At 44.5% G+C, this 19,577-nt stretch overlaps 1 protein-coding gene across 7 annotated transcripts in view; it reads left to right on the top strand.

Annotated features, from left to right (window-relative positions):
• cux1b (cut-like homeobox 1b) overlaps positions 1-19,577 on the top strand; it is a 150,102-nt gene that overhangs the window by 56,438 nt on the left and 74,087 nt on the right. For all 7 annotated transcript variants that reach the window (XM_036965643.1, XM_036965636.1, XM_036965639.1 and 4 more), the window contains exons 6-8: positions 4,223-4,346; positions 18,481-18,557; positions 18,659-18,725. In XM_036965643.1, coding sequence (XP_036821538.1) covers positions 4,223-4,346; positions 18,481-18,557; positions 18,659-18,725 — 268 coding nt within the window. The remainder of the gene's footprint in view (positions 1-4,222; positions 4,347-18,480; positions 18,558-18,658; positions 18,726-19,577) is intronic.

Consider the following 19,577-nt stretch of genomic DNA (forward strand, 5'->3'; position numbering starts at 1 on the left):
GGGGTGTCGGGAGGGAGATGGAGGGGTGTCGGGAGGGAGATGGATGGATGTCGGGAGGGAGGGGTGTCGGGAGGGAGATGGATGGATGTCGGGAGGGAGATGGATGGATGTCGGGAGGGAGATGGATGGATGTCGGGAGGGAGATGGAGGGGTATCGGGAGGGAGATGGATGGATGTCGGGAGGGAGATGGAGGGGTTTCGGGAGGGAGATGGAGGGGTGTCGGGAGGGAGATGGATGGATGTCGGGAGGGAGATGGAGGGGTTTCGGGAGGGAGATGGATGGATGTCGGGAGGGAGATGGAGGGGTTTCGGGAGGGAGATGGAGGGGTTTCGGGAGGGAGATGGATGGATGTCGGGAGGGAGATGGATGGAGGGAGGGAGGGAGGGAGGGAGGGTGAGACAGTTAATTGGAACACCTCGATAGCAGCAGCGTTCTATTCCGCTATTGATTATTCCACTTCCTAATCCTTTATCCTTTCAGACTGAATACACCCCCCCCCCCCCTCACACACACACAGAGGCAGAGAACCCCCCCACACACACACACAGAGAACTCCCCCCCCCCCCCCCACCCTCACACACACACAGAGGCAGAGAACCCCCCCCACACACACACACACAGACAGAGAACCCCCCCCCCCTCACACACACACACAGACAGAGAACCCCCCCCCCCCCTCACACACACACACAGACAGAGAACCCCCCCCCCTCACACACACACACAGACAGAGAACCCCCCCTCACACACACACACAGATGGAGAACCCCTCCTCACACACACACACAGACAGAGAACCCCCCCCCCTCACACACACACACAGACAGAGAACCCCCCCTCACACACACACACAGACAGAGAACCCCCCCTCACACACACACACAGATGGAGAACCCCTCCTCACACACACACACACACACAGATAGAGAACCCCCCGTCCCCTCCTCACACACGCAGACAGAGAAACCCTCAGCAGTTGACATTGATCCCAGCAACCAAAATGTTTAAGGTGTTGAACAGTAGCAGGGTAAGAGGGCTCTGAAAGAACTCCCTGCTATTGATTGTGTGTCAGAACAGGGAGAATGGGGTTTAAATCACTCACTCGTGCACAGTGCTGAGAACTCTCAATCAAATCCAACGATCAGCAGTGCTCTCAATCTTTATCTCACTTCCTTAAAGGAATCCCCCTGTCCTCTCAGACATCCACCTATTACACCACTTTTCCTCTCTGTGGTTTCCCCTCTCTGTGGTTTCCCCTCTCTGTGGTTTCCCCTCTCTGTGGTTTCCCCTCTCTGTGGTTTCCCCTCTCTGTGGTTTCCCCTCTCTGTGGTTTCCCCTCTCTGTGGTTTCCCCTCTCTGTGGTTTCCCCTCTCTGTGGTTTCCTCTCTCTGTGGTTTCCTCTCTCTGTGGTTTCCTCTCTCTGTGGTTTCCCCTCTCTGTGGTTTCCCCTCTCTGTGGTTTCCCCTCTCTGTGGTTTCCCCTCTCTGTGGTTTCCCCTCTCTGTGGTTTCCCCTCTCTGTGGTTTCCCCTCTCTGTGGTTTCCCCTCTCTGTGGTTTCCCCCTCTCTGTGGTTTCCCCCTCTCTGTGGTTTCCCCCTCTCTGTGGTTTCCTCTCTCTGTGGTTTCCTCTCACAGCCAGCCAGACATCCCTCAGCAGGGGTATGGGGTATCAGGACAGCCAGCCAGACATCCCTCAGCAGGGGTATGAGGTATCAACACAGCCAGCCAGACATCCCTCAGCAGGGTATGGGGTATCAGCACAGCCAGCCAGACATCCCTCAGCAGGGGTATGAGGTATCAACACAGCCAGCCAGACATCCCTCAGCAGGGGTATGGGGTATCAACACAGCCAGCCAGACATCCCTCAGCAGGGGTATGGGGTATCAACACAGCCAGCCAGACATCCCTCAGCAGGGTATGGGGTATCAACACAGCTAGCCAGACATCCCTCAGCAGGGGTATGGGGTATCAACACAGCCAGCCAGACATCCCTCAGCAGGGGTATGGGGTATCAACACAGCCAGCCAGACATCCCTCAGCAGGGTATGGGGTATCAGCACAGCCAGCCAGACATCCCTCAGCAGGGGTATGAGGTATCAACACAGCCAGCCAGACATCCCTCAGCAGGGGTATGGGGTATCAACACAGCCAGCCAGACATCCCTCAGCAGGGGTATGAGGTATCAACACAGCCAGCCAGACATCCCTCAGCAGGGTATGGGGTATCAACACAGCCAGCCAGACATCCCTCAGCAGGGGTATGGGGTATCAACACAGCCAGCCAGACATCCCTCAGCAGGGTATGGGGTATCAACACAGCCAGCCAGACATCCCTCAGCAGGGTATGGGGTATCATCACAGCCAGCCAGACATCCCATGGGGTATCAACACAGCCAGCCAGACATCCCTCAGCAGGGTATGGGGTATCATCACAGCCAGCCAGACATCCCTCAGCAGGGGTATGAGGTATCAACACAGCCAGCCAGACATCCCTCAGCAGGGGTATGGGGTATCAACACAGCCAGCCAGACATCCCTCAGCAGGGTATGGGGTATCAACACAGCCAGCCAGACATCCCTCAGCAGGGGTATGGGGTATCAACACAGCCAGCCAGACATCCCTCAGCAGGGTATGGGGTGATGAAGGTGATCCTGTTCATGTCCCGTCAGTAAATATCGGCTGGTTTTATGCAGAAACAGAGTGCTCATTTCCTTTATTTCCTGGGATAGTCACCTGTTCATGTGTTCTAAGGGAAGGAATATTTTGGGGATTTCAAATCCCTCGGGTTGATCACCCGATTGGCCTTTTAGTTTCAAGCTAGGGTGAATCCTGTTTGTAATATTCCTTTCATTAAGGGACATCTTAATGTATTCCACCCTCTCTCTGTCTCTCATGGTGTCTTCTCTCACCCCCCCTCTTTCCTTTCCCACCCACCCCCCCCTCTCTCTCTCATGGTGTCTTCTCTCACCCCCCCTCTTTCCTTTCCCACCCCCCCCTCTCTCTCTCATGGTGTCTTCTCTCACCCCTCCCTCTTTCCTTTCCCACCCTCCCCCCTCCCTCTTTCCTTTCCCACCCCCCCTCTCTCTCTCATGGTGTCTTCTCTCACCCCTCCCTCTTTCCTTTCCCACCCTCCCCCCTCCCTCTTTCCTTTCCCTCCCCCCCTCTCTCTCTCATGGTGTCTTCTCTCACCCTCCCCCCTCCCTCTTTCCTTTCCCACCCCCCCCTCTCTCTCTCATGGTGTCTTCTCTCACCCTCCCCCCTCCCTCTTTCCTTTCCCACCCCCCCCTCTCTCTCTCATGGTGTCTTTTCTCACCCCCCCTCTTTCCTTTCCCACCCTCCCCCCTCTATCTCTCATGGTGTCTTCTCTCACCCTCCCCCCTCCCTCTTTCCTTTCCCACCCACCCCCCCTCTCTCTCATGGTGTCTTCTCTCACCCTCCCCCCTCCCTCTTTCCTTTCCCACGCACCCCCCCTCTCTCTCATGGTGTCTTCTCTCACCCTCCCCCCTCCCTCTTTCCTTTCCCACCCCCCCTCTCTCTCATGGTGTCTTCTCTCACCCTCCCCCCTCCCTCTTTCATTTCCCACCCCCCCCTCTCTCTCATGGTGTCTTCTCTCACCCTCCCCCTCCCTATTTCCTTTCCCACCCTCCCCCCCTCTCTCTCTCATGGTGTCTTCTCTCACCCTCCCTCTTTCCTTTCCCACCCCCCCTCTCTCTCATGGTGTCTTCTCTCACCCTCCCCCTCCCTCTTTCCTTTCCCACCCCCCCCCTCTCTCTCTCATGGTGTCTTCTCTCACCCTCCCTCTTTCCTTTCCCACCCCCCCTCTCTCTCATGGTGTCTTCTCTCACCCTCCCCCCTCTCTCTTTCCTTTCCCACCCACCCCCCTCTCTCTCATGGTGTCTTCTCTCACCCTCCCCCCTCCCTCTTTCCTTTCCCACCCACCCCCCCTCTCTCTCATGGTGTCTTCTCTCACCCTCCCCCCTCCCTCTTTCCTTTCCCACCCACCCCCCTCTCTCTCATGGTGTCTTCTCTCACCCTCCCCCCTGCCTCTTTCCTTTCCCACCCACCCCCCCTCTCTCTCATGGTGTCTTCTCTCACCCTCCCCCCTCCCTCTTTCCTTTCCCACCCTCCCCCCTCTCTCTCATGGTGTCTTCTCTCCCCCCTCCCTCTTTCCTTTCCTACCCACCCCCCCCCTCTCTCATGGTGTCTTCTCTCTCCTGGTCTAGAGGTGACTATTAAAGCGCTGAAGGAGAAGATCCGGGACTATGAGCAGTCCCTGAAGAACCAGGCTGAGAACCTGGTCCAGGAGAAACAGGTCCAGCTCCACAATGACTATGCAGAGAAGGAGAGGTGAGTTACAGTATCTACTAGGAATATAGAGAGGAGGGTTACAGTATCTACTAGGAATATAGAGAGGAGGGTTACAGTATCTACTAGGAATATAGAGAGGAGGGTTACAGTATCTACTAGGAATATAGAGAGGAGGGTTACAGTATCTACTAGGAATATAGAGAGGAGAGTTACAGTATCTACTAGGAATATAGAGAGGAGAGTTACAGTATCTACTAGGAATATAGAGAGGTGAGTTACGGTATCTACTAAGAATATAGAGAGGAGGGTTACAGTATCTACTAGGAATATAGAGAGGAGAGGAGAGTTACAGTATCTACTAGGAATATAGAGAGGAGGGTTACAGTATCTACTAGGAATATAGAGAGGAGGGTTACAGTATCTACTAGGAATATAGAGAGGAGAGTTACAGTATCTACTAGGAATATAGAGAGGAGAGGAGAGTTACAGTCTCTACTAGGAATATAGAGAGGAGAGGAGAGTTACAGTATCTACTAGGAATATAGAGAGGAGAGGTACAGGATCTACTAGGAATATAGAGAGGAGAGGAGAGTTACAGTATCTACTAGGAATATAGAGAGGATAGGAGAGGTACAGGATCTACTAGGAATATAGAGAGGAGAGGAGAGTTACAGTATCTACTAGGAATATAGAGAGGAGGGGTACAGTATCTACTAGGAATATAGAGAGGAGGGGTACAGTATCTACTAGGAATATAGAGAGGAGGGTTACAGTATCTACTAGGAATATAGAGAGGAGAGGAGAGTTACAGTATCTACTAGGAATATAGAGAGGAGGGGTACAGTATCTACTAGGAATATAGAGAGGAGGGTTACAGTATCTACTAGGAATATAGAGAGGAGGGTTACAGTATCTACTAGGAATATAGAGAGGAGGGTTACAGTATCTACTAGGAATATAAAGAGGAGAGGAGAGTTACAGTATCTACTAGGAATATAGAGAGGAGGGTTACAGTATCTACTAGGAATATAGAGAGGAGGGTTACAGTATCTACTAGGAATATAGAGAGGAGGGTTACAGTATCTACTAGGAATATAGAGAGGAGGGTTACAGTATCTACTAGGAATATAGAGAGGAGGGTTACAGTATCTACTAGGAATATAGAGAGGAGGGTTACATTATCTACTAGGAGTATAGAGAGGAGGGTTACAGTATCTACTAGGAATATAGAGAGGAGGGTTACAGTATGTACTAGGAATATAGAGAGGAGAGGAGAGTTACAGTATCTACTAGGAATATAGAGAGGAGAGGTACAGTATCTACTAGGAATATAGAGAGGAGAGGTACAGTATCTACTAGGAATATAGAGAGGAGGGTTACAGTATCTACTAGGAATATAGAGAGGAGAGGAGGGTTACAGTATCTACTAGGAATATAGAGAGGAGAGGAGGGTTACAGTATCTACTAGGAATATAGAGAGGAGAGGTACAGTATCTACTAGGAATATAGAGAGGAGAGGAGAGGTACAGTATCTACTAGGAATATAGAGAGGAGAGGAGAGGTACAGTATCTACTAGGAATATAGAGAGGAGAGGTACAGTATCTACTAGGAAAATAGAGAGGAGAGGAGAGGTACAGTATCTACTAGGAATATGGAGAGGAGAGGTACAGTATCTACTAGGAATATAGAGAGGAGGGTTACAGTATCTACTAGGAATATAGAGAGGAGGGTTACAGTATCTACTAGGAATATAGAGAGGAGGGTTACAGTATCTACTAGGAATATAGAGAGGAGAGGAGGGTTACAGTATCTACTAGGAATATAGAGAGGAGAGGAGGGTTACAGTATCTACTAGGAATATAGAGAGGAGAGGTACAGTATCTACTAGGAACATAGAGAGGAGAGGTACAGTATCTACTAGGAATATAGAGAGGAGAGGAGAGGTACAGTATCTACTAGGAATATAGAGAGGAGAGGAGAGTTACAGTATCTACTAGGAATATAGAGAGGAGAGGAGAGTTACAGTATCTACTAGGAATATAGAGAGGAGAGTTACAGTATCTACTAGGAATATAGAGAGGAGAGGAGAGGTACAGTATCTACTAGGAATATAGAGAGGAGAGGAGAGGTACAGTATCTACTAGGAATATAGAGAGGAGAGGTACAGGATCTACTAGGAATATAGAGAGGAGAGGAGAGTTACAGTATCTACTAGGAATATAGAGAGGAGGGGTACAGTATCTACTAGGAATATAGAGAGGAGGGTTACAGTATCTACTAGGAATATAGAGAGGAGAGGAGAGTTACAGTATCTACTAGGAATATAGAGAGGAGAGGAGAGGTACAGGATCTACTATGAATATAGAGAGGAGAGGAGAGTTACAGTATCTACTAGGAATATAGAGAGGAGGGGTACAGTATCTACTAGGAATATAGAGAGGAGGGTTACAGTATCTACTAGGAATATAGAGAGGAGGGTTACAGTATCTACTAGGAATATAGAGAGGAGGGTTACAGTATCTACTAGGAATATAAAGAGGAGAGGAGAGTTACAGTATCTACTAGGAATATAGAGAGGAGGGTTACAGTATCTACTAGGAATATAGAGAGGAGGGTTACAGTATCTACTAGGAATATAGAGAGGAGGGTTACATTATCTACTAGGAATATAGAGAGGAGAGGAGGGTTACAGTATCTACTAGGAATATAAAGAGGAGGGTTACAGTATCTACTAGGAATATAGAGAGGAGGGTTACAGTATCTACTAGGAATATAGAGAGGAGGGTTACAGTATCTACTAGGAATATAGAGAGGAGAGGAGGGTTACAGTATCTACTAGGAATATAGAGAGGAGGGTTACAGTATCTACTAGGAATATAGAGAGGAGGGTTACAGTATCTACTAGGAATATAGAGAGGAGGGTTACAGTATCTACTAGGAATATAGAGAGGAGGGTTACAGTATCTACTAGGAATATAGAGAGGAGGGTTACAGTATCTACTAGGAATATAGAGAGGAGGGTTACAGTATCTACTAGGAATATAGAGAGGAGGGTTACAGTATCTACTAGGAATATAGAGAGGAGGGTTACAGTATCTACTAGGAGTATAGAGAGGAGGGTTACAGTATCTACTAGGAATATAGAGAGGAGGGTTACAGTATCTACTAGGAATATAGAGAGGAGAGGAGAGTTACAGTATCTACTAGGAATATAGAGAGGAGGGTTACAGTATCTACTAGGAATATAGAGAGGAGGGTTACAGTATCTACTAGGAATATAGAGAGGAGGGTTACAGTATCTACTAGGAATATAAAGAGGGTTACAGTATCTACTAGGAATATAGAGAGGAGGGTTACAGTATCTACTAGGAATATAGAGAGGAGAGGAGAGTTACAGTATCTACTAGGAATATAGAGAGGAGGGTTACAGTATCTACTAGGAGTATAGAGAGGAGGGTTACAGTATCTACTAGGAATATAGAGAGGAGGGTTACAGTATCTACTAGGAATATAGAGAGGAGGGTTACAGTATCTACTAGGAATATAGAGAGGAGGGTTACAGTATCTACTAGAAATATAGAGAGGAGGGTTACAGTATCTACTAGGAATATAAAGAGGAGAGGAGAGTTACAGTATCTACTAGGAATATAGAGAGGAGGGTTACAGTATCTACTAGGAATATAGAGAGGAGAGGAGAGGTACAGTATCTACTAGGAATATAGAGAGGAGAGGAGAGGTACAGTATCTACTAGGAATATAGAGAGGAGAGGAGAGGTACAGTATCTACTAGGAATATAGAGAGGAGAGGAGAGTTACAGTATCTACTAGGAATATAGAGAGGAGAGGAGAGTTACAGTATCTACTAGGAATATAGAGAGGAGAGTTACAGTATCTACTAGGAATATAGAGAGGAGAGGAAAGGTACAGTATCTACTAGGAATATAGAGAGGAGAGGAGAGGTACAGTATCTACTAGGAATATAGAGAGGAGAGGTACAGGATCTACTAGGAATATAGAGAGGAGAGGAGAGTTACAGTATCTACTAGGAATATAGAGAGGAGGGGTACAGTATCTACTAGGAATATAGAGAGGAGGGTTACAGTATCTACTAGGAATATAGAGAGGAGAGGAGAGTTACAGTATCTACTAGGAATATGGAGAGGAGAGGTACAGGATCTACTATGAATATAGAGAGGAGAGGAGAGTTACAGTATCTACTAGGAATATAGAGAGGAGGGGTACAGTATCTACTAGGAATATAGAGAGGAGGGGTACAGTATCTACTAGGAATATAGAGAGGAGGGTTACAGTATCTACTAGGAATATAGAGAGGAGGGTTACAGTATCTACTAGGAATATAAAGAGGAGAGGAGAGTTACAGTATCTACTAGGAATATAGAGAGGAGGGTTACAGTATCTACTAGGAATATAGAGAGGAGGGTTACAGTATCTACTAGGAATATAGAGAGGAGAGGAGAGTTACAGTATCTACTAGGAATATAGAGAGGAGGGGTACAGTATCTACTAGGAATATAGAGAGGAGGGTTACAGTATCTACTAGGAATATAGAGAGGAGGGTTACAGTATCTACTAGGAATATAGAGAGGAGAGTTACAGTATCTACTAGGAATATAGAGAGGAGGGGTACAGTATCTACTAGGAATATAGAGAGGAGGGTTACAGTATCTACTAGGAATATAGAGAGGAGGGTTACAGTATCTACTAGGAATATAGAGAGGAGGGTTACAGTATCTACTAGGAATATAGAGAGGAGGGTTACAGTATCTACTAGGAAAATAGAGAGGAGAGGAGAGGTACAGTATCTACTAGGAATATAGAGAGGAGGGTTACAGTATCTACTAGGAATATAGAGAGGAGGGTTACAGTATCTACTAGGAATATAGAGAGGAGGGTTACAGTATCTACTAGGAATATAGAGAGGAGGGTTACAGTATCTACTAGGAATATAGAGAGGAGGGTTACAGTATCTACTAGGAATATAGAGAGGAGGGTTACAGTATCTACTAGGAATATAGAGAGGAGGGTTACAGTATCTACTAGGAATATAGAGAGGAGGGTTACAGTATCTACTAGGAATATAGAGAGGAGGGTTACAGTATCTACTAGGAATATAGAGAGGAGAGGAGAGTTACAGTATCTACTAGGAATATAGAGAGGAGAGGAGAGTTACAGTATCTACTAGGAATATAGAGAGGAGAGGTACAGTATCTACTAGGAATATAGAGAGGAGGGTTACAGTATCTACTAGGAATATAAAGAGGAGGGTTACAGTATCTACTAGGAATATAGAGAGGTGAGTTACGGTATCTACTAGGAATATAGAGAGGAGAGGAGAGTTACAGTATCTACTAGGAATATAGAGAGGAGAGGAGAGTTACAGTATCTACTAGGAATATAAAGAGGAGAGGAGAGTTACAGTATCTACTAGGAATATAGAGAGAAGGGTTACAGTATCTACTAGGAATATAGAGAGGAGAGGAGAGGTACAGTATCTACTAGGAATATAGAGAGGAGAGGAGAGTTACAGTATCTACTAGGAATATAGAGAGGAGAGGAGGGTTACAGTATCTACTAGGAATATAGAGAGGAGGGTTACAGTATCTACTAGGAATATAGAGAGGAGGGTTACAGTATCTACTAGGAATATAGAGAGGAGAGGAGGGTTACAGTATCTACTAGGAATATAGAGAGGAGAGTTACAGTATCTACTAGGAATATAGAGAGGAGAGTTACAGTATCTACTAGGAATATAGAGAGGAGGGTTACAGTATCTACTAGGAATATAGAGAGGAGAGGAGGGTTACAGTATCTACTAGGAATATAGAGAGGAGAGGAGGGTTACAGTATCTACTAGGAATATAGAGAGGAGGGTTACAGTATCTACTAGGAATATAGAGAGGAGGGTTACAGTATCTACTAGGAATATAGAGAGGAGGGTTACAGTATCTACTAGGAATATAGAGAGGAGGGTTACAGTATCTACTAGGAATATAGAGAGGAGAGGAGAGTTACAGTATCTACTAGGAATATAGAGAGGAGGGTTACAGTATCTACTAGGAATATAGAGAGGAGAGGAGGGTTACAGTATCTACTAGGAATATAGAGGTGAGTTACGGTATCTACTAGGAATATAGAGAGGAGAGGAGAGTTACAGTATCTACTAGGAATATAAAGAGGAGAGGAGAGTTACAGTATCTACTAGGAATATAAAGAGGAGAGGAGAGTTACAGTATCTACTAGGAATATAGAGAGGAGGGTTACAGTATCTACTAGGAATATAGAGAGGAGAGGAGAGGTACAGTATCTACTAGGAATATGGAGAGGAGAGTTACAGTATCTACTAGGAATATAAAGAGGAGGGTTACAGTATCTACTAGGAATATAGAGAGGAGGGTTACAGTATCTACTAGGAATATAGAGAGGAGGGGTACAGTATCTACTAGGAATATAGAGAGGAGAGTTACAGTATCTACTAGGAATATAGAGAGGAGGGTTACAGTATCTACTAGGAATATAGAGAGGAGGGGTACAGTATCTACTAGGAATATAGAGAGGAGGGGTACAGTATCTACTAGGAATATAGAGAGGAGGGTTACAGTATCTACTAGGAATATAGAGAGGAGAGTTACAGTATCTACTAGGAATATAGAGAGGAGAGTTACAGTATCTACTAGGAATATAGAGAGGAGGGTTACAGTATCTACTAGGAATATAGAGAGGAGAGGAGGGTTACAGTATCTACTAGGAATATAGAGAGGAGGGTTACAGTATCTACTAGGAATATAGAGAGGAGGGTTACAGTATCTACTAGGAATATAGAGAGGAGAGTTACAGTATCTACTAGGAATATAGAGAGGATGGTTACAGTATCTACTAGGAATATAGAGAGGAGAGTTACATTATCTACTAGGAGTATAGAGAGGAGGGTTACAGTATCTACTAGGAATATAGAGAGGAGGGTTACAGTATCTACTAGGAATATAGAGAGGAGGGTTACAGTATCTACTAGGAATATAGAGAGGAGAGGAGAGTTACAGTATCTACTAGGAATATAGAGAGGAGGGTTACAGTATCTACTAGGAATATAGAGAGGAGGGTTACAGTATCTACTAGGAATATAGAGAGGAGGGTTACAGTATCTACTAGGAATATAGAGAGGAGGGTTACAGTATCTACTAGGAATATAGAGAGGAGGGTTACAGTATCTACTAGGAATATAGAGAGGAGGGTTACAGTATCTACTAGGAATATAGAGAGGAGGGTTACAGTATCTACTAGGAGTATAGAGAGGAGGGTTACAGTATCTACTAGGAATATAGAGAGGAGGGTTACAGTATCTACTAGGAATATAGAGAGGAGAGGAGAGTTACAGTATCTACTAGGAATATAGAGAGGAGGGTTACAGTATCTACTAGGAGTATAGAGAGGAGGGTTACAGTATCTACTAGGAATATAGAGAGGAGAGGAGAGTTACAGTATCTACTAGGAATATAGAGAGGAGAGGAGAGTTACAGTATCTACTAGGAATATAGAGAGGAGGGTTACAGTATCTACTAGGAATATAGAGAGGAGAGGAGAGTTACAGTATCTACTAGGAATATAGAGAGGAGAGGAGGGTTACAGTATCTACTAGGAATATAGAGAGGAGGGTTACAGTATCTACTAGGAATATAGAGAGGAGTGTTACAGTATCTACTAGGAATATAGAGAGGAGAGGAGGGTTACAGTATCTACTAGGAATATAGAGAGGAGAGGAGGGTTACAGTATCTACTAGGAATATAGAGAGGAGAGGAGGGTTACAGTATCTACTAGGAATATAGAGAGGAGAGGAGAGTTACAGTATCTACTAGGAATATAGAGAGGAGAGGAGAGTTACAGTATCTACTAGGAATATAGAGAGGAGAGGTACAGTATCTACTAGGAATATAGAGAGGAGGGTTACAGTATCTACTAGGAATATAAAGAGGAGGGTTACAGTATCTACTAGGAATATAGAGAGGTGAGTTACGGTATCTACTAGGAATATAGAGAGGAGAGGAGAGTTACAGTATCTACTAGGAATATAGAGAGGAGAGGAGAGTTACAGTATCTACTAGGAATATAAAGAGGAGAGGAGAGTTACAGTATCTACTAGGAATATAGAGAGAAGGGTTACAGTATCTACTAGGAATATAGAGAGGAGAGGAGAGGTACAGTATCTACTAGGAATATAGAGAGGAGAGGAGAGTTACAGTATCTACTAGGAATATAGAGAGGAGAGGAGGGTTACAGTATCTACTAGGAATATAGAGAGGAGGGTTACAGTATCTACTAGGAATATAGAGAGGAGGGTTACAGTATCTACTAGGAATATAGAGAGGAGAGGAGGGTTACAGTATCTACTAGGAATATAGAGAGGAGAGTTACAGTATCTACTAGGAATATAGAGAGGAGAGTTACAGTATCTACTAGGAATATAGAGAGGAGGGTTACAGTATCTACTAGGAATATAGAGAGGAGAGGAGGGTTACAGTATCTACTAGGAATATAGAGAGGAGAGGAGGGTTACAGTATCTACTAGGAATATAGAGAGGAGGGTTACAGTATCTACTAGGAATATAGAGAGGAGGGTTACAGTATCTACTAGGAATATAGAGAGGAGGGTTACAGTATCTACTAGGAATATAGAGAGGAGGGTTACAGTATCTACTAGGAATATAGAGAGGAGAGGAGAGTTACAGTATCTACTAGGAATATAGAGAGGAGGGTTACAGTATCTACTAGGAATATAGAGAGGAGAGGAGGGTTACAGTATCTACTAGGAATATAGAGGTGAGTTACGGTATCTACTAGGAATATAGAGAGGAGAGGAGAGTTACAGTATCTACTAGGAATATAAAGAGGAGAGGAGAGTTACAGTATCTACTAGGAATATAAAGAGGAGAGGAGAGTTACAGTATCTACTAGGAATATAGAGAGGAGGGTTACAGTATCTACTAGGAATATAGAGAGGAGAGGAGAGGTACAGTATCTACTAGGAATATGGAGAGGAGAGTTACAGTATCTACTAGGAATATAAAGAGGAGGGTTACAGTATCTACTAGGAATATAGAGAGGAGGGTTACAGTATCTACTAGGAATATAGAGAGGAGGGGTACAGTATCTACTAGGAATATAGAGAGGAGAGTTACAGTATCTACTAGGAATATAGAGAGGAGGGTTACAGTATCTACTAGGAATATAGAGAGGAGGGGTACAGTATCTACTAGGAATATAGAGAGGAGGGGTACAGTATCTACTAGGAATATAGAGAGGAGGGTTACAGTATCTACTAGGAATATAGAGAGGAGAGTTACAGTATCTACTAGGAATATAGAGAGGAGAGTTACAGTATCTACTAGGAATATAGAGAGGAGGGTTACAGTATCTACTAGGAATATAGAGAGGAGAGGAGGGTTACAGTATCTACTAGGAATATAGAGAGGAGGGTTACAGTATCTACTAGGAATATAGAGAGGAGGGTTACAGTATCTACTAGGAATATAGAGAGGAGAGTTACAGTATCTACTAGGAATATAGAGAGGATGGTTACAGTATCTACTAGGAATATAGAGAGGAGAGTTACATTATCTACTAGGAGTATAGAGAGGAGGGTTACAGTATCTACTAGGAATATAGAGAGGAGGGTTACAGTATCTACTAGGAATATAGAGAGGAGGGTTACAGTATCTACTAGGAATATAGAGAGGAGAGGAGAGTTACAGTATCTACTAGGAATATAGAGAGGAGGGTTACAGTATCTACTAGGAATATAGAGAGGAGGGTTACAGTATCTACTAGGAATATAGAGAGGAGGGTTACAGTATCTACTAGGAATATAGAGAGGAGGGTTACAGTATCTACTAGGAATATAGAGAGGAGGGTTACAGTATCTACTAGGAATATAGAGAGGAGGGTTACAGTATCTACTAGGAATATAGAGAGGAGGGTTACAGTATCTACTAGGAGTATAGAGAGGAGGGTTACAGTATCTACTAGGAATATAGAGAGGAGGGTTACAGTATCTACTAGGAATATAGAGAGGAGAGGAGAGTTACAGTATCTACTAGGAATATAGAGAGGAGGGTTACAGTATCTACTAGGAGTATAGAGAGGAGGGTTACAGTATCTACTAGGAATATAGAGAGGAGAGGAGAGTTACAGTATCTACTAGGAATATAGAGAGGAGAGGAGAGTTACAGTATCTACTAGGAATATAGAGAGGAGGGTTACAGTATCTACTAGGAATATAGAGAGGAGAGGAGAGTTACAGTATCTACTAGGAATATAGAGAGGAGAGGAGGGTTACAGTATCTACTAGGAATATAGAGAGGAGGGTTACAGTATCTACTAGGAATATAGAGAGGAGTGTTACAGTATCTACTAGGAATATAGAGAGGAGAGGAGGGTTACAGTATCTACTAGGAATATAGAGAGGAGAGGAGGGTTACAGTATCTACTAGGAATATAGAGAGGAGAGGAGGGTTACAGTATCTACTAGGAATATAGAGAGGAGATGAGAGGTACAGTATCTACTAGGAATATAGAGAGGAGGGTTACAGTATCTACTAGGAATATAGAGAGGAGGGTTACAGTATCTACTAGGAATATAGAGAGGAGGGTTACAGTATCTACTAGGAATATAGAGAGGAGGGTTACAGTATCTACTAGGAATATAGAGAGGAGGGTTACAGTATCTACTAGGAATATAGAGAGGAGGGTTACAGTATCTACTAGGAATATAGAGAGGAGGGTTACAGTATCTACTAGGAGTATAGAGAGGAGGGTTACAGTATCTACTAGGAATATAGAGAGGAGGGTTACAGTATCTACTAGGAATATAGAGAGGAGAGGAGAGTTACAGTATCTACTAGGAATATAGAGAGGAGGGTTACAGTATCTACTAGGAGTATAGAGAGGAGGGTTACAGTATCTACTAGGAATATAGAGAGGAGGGTTACAGTATCTACTAGGAATATAGAGAGGAGGGTTACAGTATCTACTAGGAATATAGAGAGGAGGGTTACAGTATCTACTAGGAATATAGAGAGGAGGGTTACAGTATCTACTAGGAATATAGAGAGGAGGGTTACAGTATCTACTAGGAATATAGAGAGGAGGGTTACATTATCTACTAGGAATATAGAGAGGAGAGTTACAGTATCTACTAGGAATATAGAGAGGAGGGTTACAGTATCTACTAGGAATATAGAGAGGAGGGTTACAGTATCTACTAGGAATATAGAGAGGAGGGTTACAGTATCTACTAGGAATATAGAGAGGAGGGTTACAGTATCTACTAGGAATATAGAGAGGAGAGGAGAGTTACAGTATCTACTAGGAATATAGAGAGGAGAGGAGAGGTACAGGATCTACTATGAATATAGAGAGGAGGGTTACAGTATCTACTAGGAATATAGAGAGGAGGGTTACATTATCTACTAGGAATATAGAGAGGAGAGTTACAGTATCTACTAGGAATATAGAGAGGAGGGTTACAGTATCTACTAGGAATATAGAGAGGAGGGTTACAGTATCTACTAGGAGTATAGAGAGGAGGGTTACAGTATCTACTAGGAATATAGAGAGGAGAGGAGAGTTACAGTATCTACTAGGAATATAGAGAGGAGGGTTACAGTATCTACTAGGAATATGGAGAGGAGAGGTACAGTATCTACTAGGAATATAGAGAGGAGAGGAGAGTTACAGTATCTACTAGGAATATAGAGAGGAGGGGTACAGTATCTACTAGGAATATAGAGAGGAGGGTTACAGTATCTACTAGGAATATAGAGAGGAGGGTTACAGTATCTACTAGGAATATAGAGAGGAGGGGTACAGTATCTACTAGGAATATAGAGAGGAGGGTTACAGTATCTACTAGGAATATAGAGAGGAGGGTTACAGTATCTACTAGGAATATAAAGAGGAGAGGAGGGTTACAGTATCTACTAGGAATATAGAGAGGAGAGGTACAGTATCTACTAGGAATATAGAGAGGAGGGTTACAGTATCTACTAGGAATATAGAGAGGAGAGGAGGGTTACAGTATCTACTAGGAATATAGAGAGGAGGGTTACAGTATCTACTAGGAATATAGAGAGGAGGGTTACAGTATCTACTAGGAATATAGAGAGGAGGGTTACAGTATCTACTAGGAATATAGAGAGGAGGGTTACAGTATCTACTAGGAATATAGAGAGGAGAGGAGGGTTACAGTATCTACTAGGAATATAGAGAGGAGGGTTACATTATCTACTAGGAGTATAGAGAGGAGGGTTACAGTATCTACTAGGAATATAGAGAGGAGAGTTACAGTATCTACTAGGAATATAGAGAGGAGGGTTACAGTATCTACTAGGAATATAGAGAGGAGTGTTACAGTATCTACTAGGAATATAGAGAGGAGAGGAGGGTTACAGTATCTACTAGGAATATAGAGAGGAGAGGTACAGTATCTACTAGGAATATAGAGAGGAGAGGAGAGGTACAGTATCTACTAGGAATATAGAGAGGAGATGAGAGGTACAGTATCTACTAGGAATATAGAGAGGAGAGGTACAGTATCTACTAGGGATATAGAGAGGAGAGGAGAGGTACAGTATCTACTAGGAATATGGAGAGGAGAGGTACAGTATCTACTAGGAATATAGAGAGGAGGGTTACAGTATCTACTAGGAATATAGAGAGGAGGGTTACAGTATCTACTAGGAATATAGAGAGGAGGGTTACAGTATCTACTAGGAATATAGAGAGGAGAGGAGGGTTACAGTATCTACTAGGAATATAGAGAGGAGAGGTACAGTATCTACTAGGAATATAGAGAGGAGAGGAGAGGTACAGTATCTACTAGGAATATAGAGAGGAGAGGAGAGGTACAGTATCTACTAGGAATATAGAGAGGAGAGGAGAGTTACAGTATCTACTAGGAATATAGAGAGGAGAGGAGAGTTACAGTATCTACTAGGAATATAGAGAGGAGAGTTACAGTATCTACTAGGAATATAGAGAGGAGAGGAGAGGTACAGTATCTACTAGGAATATAGAGAGGAGAGGAGAGTTACAGTATCTACTAGGAATATAGAGAGGAGAGGAGAGTTACAGTATCTACTAGGAATATAGAGAGGAGAGTTACAGTATCTACTAGGAATATAGAGAGGAGAGGAGAGGTACAGTATCTACTAGGAATATAGAGAGGAGAGGAGAGGTACAGTATCTACTAGGAATATAGAGAGGAGAGGTACAGGATCTACTAGGTATATAGAGAGGAGAGGAGAGTTACAGTATCTACTAGGAATATAGAGAGGAGGGGTACAGTATCTACTAGGAATATAGAGAGGAGGGGTACAGTATCTACTAGGAATATAGAGAGGAGGGGTACAGTATCTACTAGGAATATGTGTTGTATTAGAGGGGCAGTATATGGATGGACCTCTGAAACATGACCCTGACGAAGACGAAGAGCGATAGATAAGGGAGGAGGAGGAGGGAGAGAGGGAGCACATTACTGACAAATCCAGCTTCCTAATGATAAAGTGGTTTGTAGTTTGTTCGATTTAAGGAAAAAAATGGATGAGAAATGGTGAGAAAATAGGGAGTTTTTACAGTAGCCTTGTTTGGTGTTATAGAATTAAACTGTAAGGGAGTCTGGGCTGATGTCTTATTCTAAATGGAGTTCAGTAACTCATGGTTGATGACTCTCTGTCTCTCCCATCCCTCAATCTCTCTGTCTCTCTCTGTCTCTCCCATCCCTCCATCTCTCTGTCTCTCCCATCCCTCCATCTCTCTGTCTCTCCCATCCCTCCATCTCTCTGTCTCTCCCATCCCTCCATCTCTCTCTGTCTCTCCCATCCCTCCATCTCTCTCTGTCTCTCTTCCCATCCCTCCATCTCTCTCTGTCTCTCTCCCCATCCCTCCATCTCTCTCTGTCTCTCTCCCCATCCATCTCTCTCTGTCTCTCTCCCCATCCCTCCATCTCTCTCTGTCTCTCTCCCCATCCCTCCATCTCTCTCTGTCTCTCTCCCCATCCCTCCATCTCTCTCTGTCTCTCCCATCCCTCCATTTCGCTCTGTCTCTCCCATCCCTCCATCTCTCTCTGTCTCTCCCATCCCTCCATCTCTCTCTGTTTCCAGAACGCTCCAGGAGAGCCAGAACTCCATGTCCTCTAAGCTGGTTGAGGCTGATCACAAGGCCCAGGCCTTACAGACAGGTAGCTAGCTACCAGTCCATTCACTACCTGTCCTGTATCTGTCACACACACACACACCGTTGGCGTGACTAACAGCTGTTGTTTCTGCCTTTTTTTTTCAGCTCTTGAAACAACTCAGGCAGAGCTCTTTGATCTGAAGACTAAGTATGATGAGGACTGCACCGCGAAGTGAGTTTCAGCTGACCTTCATCCCATCACTTAGTCCTGTGGTTCATTTCCGGTCACTACAGCTCTCTCATAGTCCTCTGATATAATCCTGTGATCCAGTGATCGTCTCCATCCAGAGGAAATCCCAGAGTTGGACTTTCTCTTTGCTGCTCAATAACAGCCAGTCTAAATCCAGGCTTTAGCAATACACTGTAAATACTGAGAGATTATAATGTTGTTTATACTTTCCAAATCACCAAATATACCACTGGGTGGGGTTCTGTCTGTACGCCCTTTAGTCTTAGTGAGGGACACTGGGGAGCTGTGATAGAGTCGCTTATAAAGATGTGTTTGTTGGCTTCTGGATGACTATATGCTCCTTACTCCCTAGTGTCCGTCTGCCTGTGTGTCTGGGCCGTGTGTCTGGGCCGTGTGTCTGGGCCGTGTGTCTGGGCCGTGTGTCTGGGCCGTGTGTCTGGGCCGTCTGCCTGTGTGTCTGGGCCGTCTGCCTGTGTGTCTGGGCCATCTGCCTGTGTGTCTGGGCTGTCATCAGATGTTTCTGTCAGAGAAGAATGTGGTGTGTCCTTGAGGCTCTTGCTCAGGGCTATTTCAGGGCTGACCACCCAGTTCTGAGACACCAGGGGAACCAGACTCTACCCAACCCCAGAGAGAGGTTCTGTCTCCTGGCCTGATTCACTGGGGGCTCCCTCTGTCACCCAGGGTCTGGAGCTACTGACTGTTGTGCTACTGTATTTGTGTAGTTGGTTTACTATTACTCAGTGACGAGCTCTCAATGGACACTTTTCAATCGACATGTTCGATAGCCAAACACTGTCTCCCCCCTGATTTTCTAGTGTGCTGATTGGTTCTCGG

Source organism: Oncorhynchus mykiss, chromosome 27 (assembly GCF_013265735.2).
Source record: "Oncorhynchus mykiss isolate Arlee chromosome 27, USDA_OmykA_1.1, whole genome shotgun sequence".
NCBI classification, from domain to species: Eukaryota; Metazoa; Chordata; class Actinopteri; order Salmoniformes; family Salmonidae; genus Oncorhynchus; species Oncorhynchus mykiss.